Source organism: Mustela nivalis, assembly GCF_964662115.1.
Source record: "Mustela nivalis genome assembly, chromosome: 3".
Classification (NCBI taxonomy): domain Eukaryota; kingdom Metazoa; phylum Chordata; class Mammalia; order Carnivora; family Mustelidae; genus Mustela; species Mustela nivalis.
In genome coordinates, this window is record NC_139022.1 from 96621111 (window position 1) to 96636820 (window position 15710).

A 15710-nucleotide genomic window follows, 5' to 3' on the forward strand; every position below is an offset into this window, starting at 1 on the left:
TCACAAGTAGATGGAGAGGCAGGCAGAGAGAGAGAGGGAAGCAGGCTCCCCGCTGAGCAGAGAGCCCGATGCGGGACTCGATCCCAGGACCCTGAGATCATGACCTGAGCCGAAGGCAGCGGCTTAACCCACTGAGCCACCCAGGCGCCCCTCACTTGGAGATTTTTAAAATCAATTTTTACCAGAATCCTGCTTTCATTTGAAAAACCAAATTTGAAAAGTCTAAAGAATGTAAAAATTACAGATGTGTGTGCTGTATAAAATGCAAACCCATGATTTCAAAACCATTACAACTGAGCTAATTTTTGGCTTCTTCACCATTACTGGAAATGTCAGTCTTTTGTCTTAGGTTAATTTAATTTTGCAAGGAAGCAACAGGGTACCAATTAACAGAATTGGGGGCTTCCATTTTAAAATACACACCCAAACGTTTCTGAAAGTGTGCCATGGGGAATGTGGTTATTTAAGTGGAGAAACAAGAAATACTATTCCAATATGCTCTGTTCATATATCCCATTAGGAAAAGTTAGCATTCTTTCTAAAGGGAGCCACCGTATATTTTTCCTCTTAAATAGGGCATGGAGTCTGGAGGAGATGAAGGCTAGAGCCATTAGTATCCTGAGAAATCTTCCCCAAACCCGAAGTCTTTGACAACACTGATGGCTTTTCAGTGTTTGAACATGTTTTATATGCCCTCAGCCAGACCTTGTCAGTGCCACTTCTGTGTTTTGCTCCCTCACCTGTGTGTATCTTTAAGTCCTTAAGGAGAGAGTCCTTTAAGTCTTTAAATCCTTAAGGAGAGAGAGTCCTTAAGTCCGTTAGAGTCAACATTAAGACTAATGTTGATATTAATGATTTGCATTTAAACTACTTTGTTGACTCTTTCTGATAATCCTCATGAAGTAGAAGAGGGATGGTTGCCACCCTTTTAGTAGGGGAAATAGGAGCCTTGGGAGGCTGTTGAGGTCTGTCAGCTCTCTAGTGGTCATAGGGTTCCCTTGCTTTGCTGATAGAGTGCTTGATCTGAATCCTAGCCCAGTTACTGTAAAGGTCAGGTGATGACTTTTAGCAACTGTCCCCCCGCCCTAAAGATTTTATTTATTGATTTGACACAGAGAGAGAGAACACAAGCAGGGGGAGCAGCAGAGAAGTGGGGGAAGCAGCAGGGGGAGGGAGAAGCAGGCAGTCTGATGGTGGGGCTCATTCCCAGGACTCTGGGAACATAATCTGAGCTGAAGGCAGAGGCTTAACTGACTGAGCCACCCAGGCACCCCCAACTGTTTTTTTTAATTGTAAAGAATATATTCTCAGATGTATCATATTCCATATCCCGTAGTCTACTGTTCATGTTTACTCCTTTACCCCTTCTCAAAATATCTGTACATACAATTATAAACTTTAAGGGCTTTTTGGTAAAATATGAAACTACCGTATAGAACATGAAATTAATATATAGAGGGCCTCAGTGGTAAGCCTGTTGTGTGGACACCCAGGAGTGTATGAGGAGGTAAGTTAAAGATCTAAGCAGAGGTAAAATGACCTTAACTGTAGGTTGGTAACCGGGTCAGTATGAGCTCTTAGAGGTAAAATTAAAATGGAAAGTTCAGATAAAGAGATTTGTCATAGACCAAGGCCTTTATGGAGAGGAAAGTTGGCCAGAGCAACCATGCACTGCATTTCAGTGACTCTTAAGCAGTGGAAATATTTACTTGATGTGGATGTAGGCCCCAGCTTTTATTTCAGCCCCTGAACACAGATGTCTCCCTGCTTTCCAGCTTTTGCATTTATATGCAACATTTAACCACTCCCATATCCTCTGCCAGTTCCTTAGGTAGTGACTCATCTTGTTTCCCGAGGCATCTTGGCATCGTGGGTCAGTCCCAGATTTGGGTGGAGATGTACAGTCATTCAAATTCTGAGGACAGTTTTTGATAGCCAAAACTTCTGCCCAGAATTCCTGACACCCAGAAATTAACTTTAAAAAGTCTCTTAAAGAAAATATCCTGACCATTGTTTTCCTCTGGCGGGCAGCCCAGCCCTGAACTTAACAGTGGTAGAGCACCCATGAAGAGCACCTAGGCTGGCAGGAGCATACGATAGGGCTTCTTTGCACATACCTAGTTCAAGTTCTTAGTGATGCCCACTGAACTTGGCCAACTGCCAAAGAATCCAAATTTACTTCACTGTCCAGGAAAGGAACCATGTTACAAGACTATTCTTTTTGCAGTATATATATAGATAGATCTCTCTATATATAGGTTGTGTTGGAATATACTGAAGGAATAAACTGAAACATGTTTCCCAGCACTGTACTATGAAGCCTGAAATCTCAGATTGTGTTTCTCATCGTGTTAGGAAATTCTTGGATTAATTTCTACAGTGGGGCCCCAGGCACCTTGGTGTCTGGGTCTTGCCCCCCACCCCCGTCTGGTAGTGCTCTTTGATACCACCCACTTCTCTCTAGATTTGTACCACCTCTTACCCGCACTTACCATGTAGTATCTACGATTGGTGAGTATTTCATGAGATGGTTTCCAAAGTGAATTAATGCCAGGCATTGCACAAGTGAACAGAGCCCAGGAACTACATGAATCTTGTCTAAATGTAACATGGAATTCTACATCTAAGTTTAGGAACTCTGAATCCTAAAGATGGTGAAATTGAAGTCTAGAGTAAAGACTGTTTAACAGAGGTCACCCTTAGGGTATTCTGGCCAGATCGGTCTTTAAGTGGAGGTGGAACAATATATTGCCTGGCTGAGTCCTAGAAGCTGTTTTCAAAATAAGCAGAGTAAGAAACAGTTCTTTGTGTTGAACACGCTACTGTTGCTCTAGCTCAGAAGTTGGCAGATGATGATGATTTTGGTAAAAGGTTAGGTCATAAACTTTGTAGTCCACAATGCAGTCTCCATTGTGTATTCTTTTTTTTTTTTTAAATAGTCCTTTAAAATGTGAAAACCATTCTTAGCTTGCAAGCTGATCCCCCCTGACTCTAATTAAAATGGAAAAATTAAAAAAAAAAACCTCTCATTTTAAGAATAGATTATTAAGAAACTCTGTGAGACAACAGCGTTTTGTAGTTAAGTGTTAGAGGATCAAGGAAAGGCAAAAATAAACCAGCCTCATAAAGTATTTTGGTCAGCAACCAGGTTTTAAAAGTGAGAAGTTAGACCCTTTATTGGAAGCTAGTTTTTTTTTTTTTTTTTTTCCAGAAATTTTAGGCAAAATAGGCTTGAGTCTTTTTTGGTGATAGTAAGATAATGAAAGGATACCTAAGTAGTGTCAATAGACATTGAATTTCCTCATTTAAAAAAAGCTGTGTGTGTGTGTTGTGTGTGTGTATATAATTTTTTTTTTTTTTACAAAAAAAAGTATACTTTTGCATTTTTTTTTCAATGTGACCCCATGCATTGAAAAGTCCACGGTTTGTTTTGACGAGGTCTTCATGTGCCCTACAAAGCTATCATGAGGCTTTATTCACACAGATTCAGTGCTGGATTCTCTCCAGGTGAGCAGGAAGGCCTCTCTGCACTTGTCAGGGAACCATCTGCTGCCTGCATGGAGTGTCTTCCTACAATCCCCTCTGCCTTTGAATATCTGGTTATTTTGAGCAAATCGATTCTTTCTGTCCTTGTTTTCTTAAGGAGTAAGAAATTGCCTTTATGAGTCTCTACTAATCTCAGCTAAGCAGCTTTTATTTCTTTAAAAAATACCGGATGTAGTAACTTATTTTCAATAGGTTTTACTTTGCTAAGAGACTAGACTTTTTTTTTTTTTTTTTTTTAAAGTGGCTAAGAGCCTACCCTTGCTCAGTTTGCTTTTGTTGGAAGGAAAAACTAAATCTGGAACTTTCCTTTTCACAAACATCAGTAGTGATGCCTGGTTTTAGTGAGGACATTCCTGGAGGATATTGGTGGATTATCCCCAAGGCTAATTACCAAACTATTTTTTGCTTTCTAAATCTGGGCTATGTGCAGTCACTGGTTGTATCTGATTTGCCCTGAGCTCTTGCTCTGATGCACCGTCTGGTCACGAAGATAATGGTTCCCCTGCTGGAGATGGAGAAATCGAGATAGGCCTCACTATGGTGAGGCCTGGAGGTGGTTAATTTGCTCTCCAAGTTCTTCTGTGGTAGGTGTCTATCCTGCCTCTCTAATAGATGAAGAAGTGGGCAGAGCAGTGTGAAGGTTAGTAAAGTATATGATGGTTCTTTGTTTTTCCTGCTAATTTTATTCTGTTTGTGCCTCCTAGAACCCCACATGCCTCTTGACTTTTCTTGTGACAGAAGGGATGACATTAGTGGTAGGCTCAGTTCCTTTCACAAACTTGACTGTTCGTTTTGCCTCTGGGAGTACCTCAGTGACCAGCTGCACATTATTGCTTCTGTTCTGCCTTTTCCACCCTTTCTCTTATTTGTAGTTGGGAACTTTCTGCTTTGTTGTTTCTTTCACCAGAAGGTTGGATATTAGGATCAGGAGGGATCCAGAGATTAGAATTTCTCACTTGGCAGTACTCTGTCCACCAGTGGACCAAAATCCCCATGGGGCAGGTCAGTTGAGGCCAAACTGAAGCATGCTCAGAAAAGAATCTTAAAATGGCCCTGAGAGAGTGATAGAGATGGGTAGATGAACCACTTCTGGCGTAGGGTAGGGTGGCGGTGCACACCTTGTACTGTACGTAGAAAGAAGTCATGAAGTAAATCCCATGCCCACTACCAGAATGCTCTTGTTCAGTAGACATTTAATGGGATTATGTTTTTCAAGTTTTTCTCACAGTTTGAACACTGGTGTATAAATACTATTTTCCTTCCCAATTGAAACTTACCTTTTTAAAAAGTAAAACTCACCATTCAAGTCACAGAAATCCAAATTAAGAACAAAAATGGGATTCCGATTAAACAGAGGTAGCTAGTAGTTGGCACTTTATCTTTGGGTTATAAGCAACTGACTCATCTCCCAGAGAAAAAATTGTGTTTTAAGATTTATTTATTTGAGAGAGAGAGAGTGAGAGCATGCGCATGCTTATGAGCGGGGGGGGGGGGGGTAGAGGGAGGAGGAGTCCCATGTGGGGCTTGATTATAGGACCCTGAAATTATGACCTGAGCCAAAATCAAGGGCCAGACACTTAACTGACTTGACCCACTCAGGCGTCCCCAAAACAGTTTAAAGACACAGATGGACTACAACTAGCACACCACCAGGAACTGGACTTGGTCTGCCTGTCTCACTGGCCACCTGGCTTTTTGGTGTGGCTGCCACTCTGCTCCATTCTTTGATCTCTCGTCATGGCTCGCTGTCCTTGTCTAACCATAGCTTTTGCTTCCTTGTAAGTTTAGTTTGCAGGTAGCCTATCCTGTACCCTGTAGGCGCTCTTTCTATACATTCTGAAAAAGAAAACTCGTTCATCCTTCTGCAAATTCCAGAGGGAGAATACAGCCCAGCAGATCTCTGGATCAGGCCTGTCATAGGTCATCTTCAGTGCCCTCTGTAAAGAGAAGGCAGAGCAGTGTGGTCCGGATGGGGCTCCCCCTCCAACTGTGTCTGGAAGAACAGTTCCTCCAGGAGGGGAATTTGTAAGTCGTTGACACTGCCACTGAGTCTATTCCGAACCATACAAACACTGGGTGTAGAATTCCTTACTTAGCTCTTCTGAGCTTTAAGAGAGAAGCAATGGGGGCGCCTGGGTGGCTCAGTGGATTAAGCCGCTGCCTTCGGCTCGGGTCATGATCTCAGGGTCCTGGGGTCGAGTCCCGCATCGGGCTCTCTGCTCAGCAGGGAGCCTGCTTCCCTCTCTCTCTCTCTGGCTGCCTCTCTGTCTACTTGTGATTTCTCTCTGTCAAATAAATAAATCTTTAAAAAAAAAAAAAAAAGAGAAGCAATGGACTTCCTTACATGGATGTGCTCAGTGCATAAGTGATTAGCAAATGCATGTGTAGGGAGTGGGGAAGGTGGGGGGAGTGGAGTTTTAAAGGCAGGGACTTACAGAGCCTTTTTATTATAAGCTTCAGCATTAAAGCAGGAGTTCTGTCCCTATATGTAGTTCTAGTAGAGCAGTGGTGAGAGCTTCCAACACTGTTGTTCTGAGACAGTTATGAACATAGACTTCCCTCAATAGAGTCTTGTTTTTTAAAGGTACATATACTGTCTTTCCTCTTTCCTCTTAAAGGAAGGAATAAAATAAAAAGTGATAATCCATAAAATGAAAGAATGGAAAAGGAGAGAACAGGCAAGAGGTAATGATTTGGGGGAAGGAGTTAAATGAGTGGTAGAGGAAGTCAAATCTCTAGTGCCTCCAGAGGGTGAGGTATTAAAAGATCTGCACTGCAGAACCTGAGAAAGGCTTAACGCAGAGCCACCAGAAAGACAACACTGTCTGCTCTGTTGAAGCTGCTGATGGAGGAAAAGACTTTGGCTGGCAGCATGGGAGGAAAGTTATCCACATCTGGAGTTGTGGGCGTGTCCGCTGTGGAACTCAAGTGGTCCAAGGTCCAGGAAACTCAGTGTGCTTAGGTCCGTGGCATCGGTTGAAATGGAGGATTCTTCACAGTGACAAACAGGGCTGTCGTGATACCGGGTCTTCCCAGAGCTACACTGAGTATCTTGGACTCAAGGAAACAGCAGGAAAACAGGAAGCACACCCAGTTAGTCTGTCACCTAGAGCTGAGAACTGTTTTGTGACCACAGCCTGTATACACACCATGGCCATTAGTCATCAGAAGAGTCAGAGCCTGGAGGGCAGGGTAAGGTTAGGGGTAAAACCACAATGGGGGGATTCCTAGTACCCCCTCAGGGTGAAATCATCTCCGGGTAGCGAGAGAAGAGGCTAACATCTATACTTGGGTAGATGTGTAAGGAGAAACTAGCTATTTAGAGGGGTGAGGGTTTCACCTAAAGTACATGGAAGCTTAGGTACTAGTCCATAAGTGAATGCTAATTCTTTTCACAGGGATGTTAGAGGAATTTGGGGGCAAGCTACCTAGAGTTAAAGTGAGGGTCTCTGGAAGGAAAATACTGTCAGAAGGATTTTAGAAGCCCAAGTGAGGAAGGACCTTCAAAGTCCTGAGTTTTCTTTGAGTTGGAAGCACAAACTAGGACTACGTGTAAATCCATTTTATCGTTAGTATTGTTTCTTTCGTGCTATGTCCTTAACAGAGACATATTAAGTATTTATAATTCATAGGTATATAATTTTATGGTCTGAAGAACCCATGCCTTTAACAGATATATGAACAGGCAGCTAAATAAGCAAAAGAGGGACAGCTGAACTTTTGGGGAGTGACATCCAAAACTTGGCTTCAGCCCCAGTCCAAGTACTATTCTTTTTAAAAGAATAAAACATTTCCAATGAAGATAGAATCTAGTCAGGGGAATGTTAACTGGCATGGTTGTGTTACCTAACTGGCTTCAGTTCCAGATGCAAACTTTTCTTCAGCCAGAACCAACTATCTCCCCAACTTCAGAATCTTGAGACAAGCCTCTTACTGTTTACATTTTTATCGTTTCAACAACAAAGAGGGAAAGGAGAGGCTCTGCAGAAAGTCAGGAGCACTTTAACCAGCTAACAAGTGCAATTCAATTGAACAACTGGTATGCTCTTTTACAATTAGATGTTTCTACTGTAAAACACTTGATAAAATTAGACAATCTCTGAGTTTTTGCCAGCTGCTGAGAACTATTTGCTCACAGCAGTGCACAAAGAACTGGGAATGGATCTGTATATCTATTTCAAGTAGGCAGTATCTATGGGCATAACCATTCATAAATTGTTGGAATCCATTTAATTGTTATGAGTCATAAATTACCAAACAGAAGTTTTAAAATCTATTTTAAAACCATATTCTTATTAGATAGAAATAAGGCAAAAAATTTTTTTGTTTTGTTTTTTAAAAAGAGACCAGATTTGCTGAAAGGAAATGACAGGAAAACTATCCAAACCCTTCTGCATCACAGTCTTTAGAGATGCACCCAAGTCAAAGGCAGGCTGACACAGAAAAGGGGAAATTCTCAAGTCCCTGATGAGTACAGGGAAAAGTCATGGAACTTAAAAGATTACAGAGCACAGGTGCTAATCAAAGACTAATTCACTGCTGGGTCAGAGCTCAACTAGAATCTGTATTATTTAGGCAGAGTATTAGATTTACTTAAAATACAGATTATGTAGTTTCCACTGCCCTTTAAAATAACCCGAGGTGAGCAGAACTCTTGAGTAAATTGAATCAATTAAACAAACTCAATCTCTAGATAGATTGGGTGGAAAACATAGCAGCTGGGCCCAGGGTAGACACCCTGTGTTCAGAATGCTAGCAGTTTGTCCCAAGACTTGGAACTAAGGATAACACTTGGCTGTGAATCAGAATTACAACAGATGCAAGAGGAGAAGCTGCCCTTGAAATCCTTGGAAGTCCTGAACATGGACACCCCTTGCCATGTTTACAATTTGAATAGTCATCTAGATAGGGAAAGTAATGAACTGTTCTAAAGACAAGTTTCTGGGGCAATCCCTTTTTGTTTGCCTTATTTAAAAGGATTAAGTTGCAGGTGTTGATGAACATAAGAATGCCTAAAGTCCTGTTCTATATATAACTTATACTCTGATTAGTTAATGGTTATTAATAGTGATGGTTATTAATATATAATGACTTGTTCATGTAAAACACCAACCCTTTCGGGGTGTGGTGATACTTAAAATGTATAAAGTTGGTATGTTGAGCTCTTCTCTTTATTCCTATCTTCTTTATTAGCTTTACCTTCAAGCCAGGATGAAGGGAGACTGGGCAAGACTCTTACGCCCCACACTGCAATTTGGTCTTGTTGCTGTGTCCATTTATGTGGGCCTCTCTCGAGTTTCGGACTACAAACACCACTGGAGCGATGTACTGACTGGACTCATTCAAGGAGCCCTGGTTGCAATATTAGTTGTAAGTATATAGGGCAGCAGCCTACAGCTTGATACTGATAAACACGGGGAGGAGTTAAGTAGAAATCCTGTCCCAGGGAGAAAACAATCCAAAGGCAGATAATGTGGCTCAGTAATTTTTACTGGGTAATCACTCGATGTTACTATGTTGCTCTTTCCAAAAGTTACAAAAATCTTAACTGTACGTACTTTTGTAAAAGGCTACTGCTATAGTGTTTAGTTTTGTTTTGGTATGGATTGCAGAATAACCTAAGTGCTAACAGAGTAAATCTATTTACTCAAGACCTAACTAAGCAACTCTCAATTTAATAGCATCTTTTTCTAACTCTGTTAGTCCCCCCCTTTTTTGGGTACCCCTTCTTTGTGATAGGGTTTAATTTCTGCCAACTGCCTGTTGCAACTGTGTATATGGTTTTTAAACTGAGAATGGGACAAAAGTATTTAATGATGTAATTTAAGTATAACTTGTTTTCTGTAGGCAGTGTATGTAGCTGATTTCTTCAAGAACAGAAATTCTTTTAAAGAAAGGAAAGAGGAGGACTCCCACACAACTCTGCATGAAACACCAACGACAGGGAATCACTTTAGGAACAGTCACCAACCTTGAAGGTAGCAGAGTGCCCAGGTGAAGCTGGCCCGCTTTCTAAAGGAAAATGATTGCAACCAGAAGACAAGAGGATGAGTTTTCTTCATGGTGTACAAGCCTTTAAGGGACTGCTGCTGCTATACCTCTTGGATGCCCACTTTACCTGTGTGTATATAGTTACATTTAACACAGTGGTTCTCTAATAGCTCTAAGTTCATTAAAAAAAAAAAAAAAATCAAGCCTTTCACTAAAACAATGCCCACCTGTACATTTTTTATTAAAAAAAATGTAATGCTTATGTACAAATGTGTATGTAATATGCTTTCTTCGGATGATGCCTGATTGAAGTATAATACATATTAAAATGTCTGAGTACAACTGCCTTGAAATGGGAGAATCAAATCAACATTTCTGTAAGCATTTGTAGTCAACTGTAATCAGGTGGTGAAAAATTTAAAATCCCACATTCGTTTAGCTAATTCTTTATAAGTAGAGGCTGGCAGCAAACACAATATCTCTCTTGATTTTGGTGATTCCTAAGAGAAAAGAAAAGACAGTTTAAACCTCCAAGATCACAAAGATTGTAATTCCCCTCTGGTGGGGTTTTAATACAACAATCCTGATGACACAAAGCCTTGTTGGTCTAAGAGGAGAGCAGGGTAACTTAGAAACCAGATTCCTACTCTTGTGACCCTAGATTCGGTGTGTGTGTGTGTGTGCGCGTGCGCGTGTCTATGCACAAAGACTCACTAAAGAAAGGACTAAACTGTCGAAGGCAGTTAGCTGACCCCAAAGCATGAGTTTTCAGCCTATTTCAGGAGACACTTTATTTTCACTTACCATGTGAGATTCTTTCTGAACTAAGGCAGGACAAAATTTATTATTTAATAAATTTACATAACTAAACTCTGGCTGATTAAATAGGCCTGCCCCATCAACCGTATGGAAACAGTACCCAGTTGTTGCACACCTCTGAGGACACTGGTTAGCAGAAATCATTAGGGATTGTGACTATATGAGCAACTAACTCAGAACGACAAGGTGCTGGCTGCTATTCTTTAATGTATTAACTCACAGCCCTTTTTCTTGGCAAATATTCAGACGGAACAAACTGTAATCAGGTTATATACTCCCTCCGGCCCCCTGCCTGCCTCTAGTTACTACCACCTTAGACTGGCCATCTGGGTTTACCTGGTCTTCCTGCTTCCACCGTGCTAATCTGCAGACCTCCCTACAATGCAACAGCAAGAACTGCCAGAGCACATCACTCCTGTGGTCAAACCTCCAATCATTTCACAAAAAAGCCAGGGGCTGAGGGGTAACATGATCATCTCTTTTCTCCTTTCTACTATTCTACTCCTCACTCTGCTCTAGCCACATTGGTCTCTTGCTCTTGCTTACATCTATCAGGCATACATGAAGGGCCTCAATACCACCTTCTGAGTGGAGGCCCTAGTCCATCTCCTCTATCTCTCAATTCCTATTGTTTCTTCCTTTCTTACTATAGACTTAGCACCACCTGAAATAGTTTAACTGTTGACTTATTTTTTGTCTCCTCACACTAGAATGTAAGCTCCATGAAGGCAGGAATTTGTGTTTTTTGTTCACTGCTGTATTCCCCTGGTGCTTAAAACCATGCTGCACATAGCACACAATAAATATTTATAAATGATTATATAAAAAATCTTGAAACTTTTTCCCAGAGAGACATTCTAAAATGTTATTTAAATACTACTACAAAACAAAACAAAAAAACCTAGATCGCCCTCCATGGCATTCCAGTGAAGAACATCTGAAAACGTCTTCCTATGTTATGGCCAAGAACTCAGGTCTCAAAAGATTTGCTTAATGATTAGAAAAGGGCCACAGACTGGATACTGACCTTCTGCAAATTTGTTTTCCAGCTCAGTGTTTCCAATGGCTTTTGCTGCTTGACACATCTGTCGAAGCAGTTCTTCCAGGCGCCTCATACAACGAATTATGCTGCCTGTAGAGAAAGGAAACAAATCACTTGTAAAATGAAAATAACCAGAACAGTAGAACTTTTGTTAGAGGCAAGGTAGGAGAACATGGGATGATTAACTAATAGTACTTTGAGGGACTTCCCATCCAATAAATGAGGTCGAAGACCTGACTGGCTGCCTGATCAAGGCACTGGGAGAGATACAAAACCAGAAAGTTTAATTTCCCATCCCTAGCTAATGGTAAAGAGTCCCAATTTATTATAATGTACTGACATTTGCTCTTGTAAGTTCACAAAATGCCCTGGGAGCAGGGGGAGAGCAACTTTGGATTAAGGACACCAAGATAACCTATAACCTAGGTCTGTAAGCATGAGGAGGTCTTTGTCAGACAGCAACAAAAGATGACCACTGGGCCAATGCAGGGAAGTACAACAAAAGTGCAGCTACTCAAGGACCCTGAGGGCGGCCTACTGAGGTATCTGGATACCATCTGGTGAAGAGAATGCAACTGGAGATTTTTAAGCAGGGGACGAACAGCAGGATCAGGTTTGTCATTTTAAAGCTGCAATCATTCATTCTTCTTGACCTTAGATTTTTACCAGTGCTTTCTTCATATCGTGTATCCTCAAGGGAGCACAAAGGAAAAGAGTCTATTCCCACTGGATCTGACTCCCTGAGATCAGTGTTTTTATCAAAGCTGAAGCTGTAAACATAATTTAACTTCTACCACACTTGAGCTAAACATCATTTGACTTCTACCACACTTAAGCAAGCAAGGGGCCTGGGATCCTTTCTCAGAGAGCTACCTGCTTAAATTTAAAAGTCTTGAGACTTTATTTTTAATGTGTGAAGTATATTAGAAGAATATCAGTCTGATATGCGAGGTATGAACTCCTCTAGTTTAAGTCCTTACCATTATTAACTCCTTTTAACACTGAACTGATCCATCAACATTTATCAAGTTCCTATAATACACTGTGCACAGTTGATTTTCTCTTAATGCCCTCCATGTTCTCTTCCACTGTGCCCAGTGCTTGAGGGGAAACTGGGGAGAGTTAACTCAGGAAGGAAGATGTAATTTGAGCTTAGATGAAGATAAAATAAAAGCCATTTGCCCAAGTGAATCCGCATAATCCAGCAGCAGGTGCCCACGCACATGTAAAGCACCTTCTCTTTCCTGTGGGATAATTCCAAGAGCCAAAGATAATACTGCAGAAGAAGGGCCTGCACCCCTAAGGACAACGTTCCTCGTTGCTGTACCCACCACTGAGCCAGAGCAATGAAAACATAGTGATGTTACTTTCATATTCTGGGAGGTTTGGGGGATGACACTGATAATGAAGACGACCAGCACACAGGATACCTTAAAAGACAAATGGGGATAATACCCTGCCATCTGCTACCTATAGGATGTTTGCCTACTTTAGATTCAGTTCAATACTATTTAAAGATTTTTTAATTATTATTTATTTATTTGACAGAGATCACAAGTAGGCAGAGAGGCAGGCAGAGAGGAGGAAGCAGGCTCCCCGCTGAGCAGAGAGCCTGATGTGGGGCTTGATCCCAGGACCCTGGGATCATGACCTGAGACAAAGGCAGAGGCCCTAACCCACTGAGCCACCCAGGCGCCCCAGAGCAATACGAATACTGTCAATACTATAATAATACAGAGAGTATCCTCTACCTAACTCTGAATTTGTCACTTGAGATAATGTACAAATTCTCTGACATTGGCAAAACTCTGAAGGATGTAAAATGTCATGATACAGGCCGTCAGCCAAAATATTCCAAGCCCATTGGACTTTTTTTTCTTCTTTTTCTTTGGTCTTGTTCTCATTAAAAAGTTCGTGAATTCTAGGAAAAAACTCCAGCCTTAAAATATAGCCTATTTCTACTACACAACTCTGTTAAAGTTATTTAGTAACCTAGCAAGGGACTTTGTAAGAGTCAACAGCAAAATGGCAATCAGAACAGAGACAAATTCTGTAAAATCCAACCAATCGCATATATACACAGCTTATAATAACCCTCAGGACTTTCTTGTATTACTAGAGAGTAAAGTTACCAATGTTCCTAGTTACACTTAGGCATCAAAGAAAGGAAAAAAGGGTGATATCCAACACTTTCTGAGCACTTATTTTGTGGTGGATTTTCTGATACATTATCTCATGTAAAACTTCTCATTTGACGTTTACAATTGGACCAAGTACTGTCTCCATCCTCATTTACAGAGAGGGAAAAGGAGGAGGAGAAGTTGCATACAGAACCTGACCAAGGTCAGAGCCAGGAGTAAATGATGGAGGCAGGATTTGAATCCAGACCAAAGATTCTAGAGCCCAGGCATTTACCAATATCATAGTGCCTCACAGAAATATCTATATTTTCTAAATTTTCTATAATATATGTATATTACCTTATAAATTCTAATTTATATATTTAAAGTAAGAAAAATTATATTTTTAAGTTTTTAAAGTTTGAGAGCACGCAAGTGCAAGTAGTGGTTGCGGGGAGGACAGCAAAGGGAGACAGAAAGAATCCTCAAGCAGACTTTCTACTGAGCACGGAACCTGACGTGGAGCTCTATCCCAGGACTGTGAGATCATGACCTGAGATGGAATCAAGAGCCGCTTGCCCCACTGACCCAGCGAGGTCCCCCAAATTTTTTTAAAGTTTTTAGGCCTTATGCTAAAGCTTTTCACTTGCATAAAAATCTTCATTGCCAGGTAGTGACAGAGAATTTACATTAATGAGGTTCCAAAAATAGTAAGCAGTAAAAATTGGCAAGTACGATTCAAATAAAGGAGTCTTGTTTTCTAAATTTGGCAATTAAAGTCACTGGTGTAGTAATTTCACCTGATCTTAGCCAAAAGGCCGAGAGGCGAATCTCGTAGTAATTTCAACAAACTGAGATAACACATTACCATGGATCAAGATGGAAATGGGGTGGGGGGGGTAAGGAACTAAAGGTGGTCTGTTCTCAACTAGTCCTGAGCCCCTGCTGTAAAAGGAAGGAGGGATTAAGGGTGATGACAACAAAATACCTGCCAAGACAAACTGACAGCAGCAGCCCCCATTTATTGAATGCTATGTGCCAGACACTGTGCTAAAGGCTCTTTATATGTCATGTTAGCCTCACACTATGAGGAAGGAGCTATTACACTCATTTTATAGCCAAAGAAACTGAGGCACAGTTTAGTAAGTTGCCCAAGATCATTTAACTGAGTGAGTAGGATTTATGGCCAGGATTGTGCTCTTGCTCTTAACCACCTGATTATGTTTGTAGCTGAAAAAGGTGTGGATGAAAACTATAAGCCTATTATTAATGGCAAGATTGAGGAAGGTGGAGAAAAGAGTGAAGCAAGGCCCTGAAATTCAGAGCAAGGGCGGAAGGGTCCATCTTCCAAAGAAGAAAGAATAAGGTAAAGGACAGAGGTACACGAGTTTCTAGATAAAGAAGACAGACCTAATGCTTTCTCCCTTTCCTATGATGCACAAGTGACAACCTATGAAGCTGGGGGCAGAGCTGCTGCAGATACTTAACACTTCATGTCCATTATCTCTGGAAGTGGACAGACCAGGAATTACATTTCATTCTGTGCCATTTACTATGTGAGGGGCTGTATTACTAAGCTAGGAGTGACTTCTTTGTGAGTGATAAAAATATTCTAAAATTAGATCATGAAACTCTGAATACAATAAAAACCACTGAATAGTATAATCAGAAGGATGACTTTATGCTTAATATGAGTTCTTCCAGAATGGTAATGTAAACTTGAGGTGAAAATGATCAGTGACACTGAATTGGACATTTAAAATGGTGGATTTTAGATTATGTAAGTTCTGTCACAATTAAAAAAAAGGGGGGGGCAGTGATTAGTCAGAATTCAATTTCACTTCCTATTCTAGCCCCTGGCCCACAACCATTAGTTTACTTTGTCTCTGCGGACAGTTCTTATAAGTGGAATTATACAACAGGTTGCCTCTTTTTTTTTTTTAAAAAACTTAGAATTTTACTGTGTTCAATTTTACCCACATTTTAGCAATAATCAGTATTTCATTCCTTTTTATAGCTGAATACTACATTACACTGATATACCAGAATTTATTCATCCACTAACGGACATTTGCGCACACATGCAATCATCAGATTCATCAGGTTCTTGAACAGAACAGTATTATTCTCATTGAGGATAGAAAGCAACACCTTTCTCTGAATAGTGTTTCCATCTCTAGCTTTCTGGGATT

At 40.8% G+C, this 15710-nt stretch overlaps 2 protein-coding genes across 4 annotated transcripts in view; one reads left to right on the forward strand and one right to left on the reverse strand.

Annotated features, from left to right (window-relative positions):
• The window catches only part of PLPP1 (phospholipid phosphatase 1), a 94479-nt gene extending 84672 nt beyond the window's left edge, over positions 1-9807 (forward strand). For 2 of the 3 annotated variants that reach the window (XM_082726009.1, XM_082726010.1), the window contains exons 5-6: positions 8740-8916; positions 9394-9807. In XM_082726009.1, coding sequence (XP_082582135.1) covers positions 8740-8916; positions 9394-9522 — 306 coding nt within the window. In that variant the 3' untranslated portion in view covers positions 9523-9807. Of the gene's footprint in view, positions 1-144; positions 3713-8739; positions 8917-9393 lie in introns of those variants that run through there. The other variant, XR_014310401.1, reaches the window with a different exon arrangement.
• Positions 9744-15710, reverse strand: part of MTREX (Mtr4 exosome RNA helicase) — a 100563-nt gene continuing 94596 nt past the window's right edge. Inside the window, exons 26-27 of the mRNA XM_082725988.1 lie at positions 11384-11488; positions 9744-10037 (exon numbers count right to left, since the gene is read on the reverse strand). Of these exons, the coding sequence (XP_082582114.1) occupies positions 9985-10037; positions 11384-11488 (158 nt within the window). The 3' untranslated portion in view covers positions 9744-9984. The remainder of the gene's footprint in view (positions 10038-11383; positions 11489-15710) is intronic.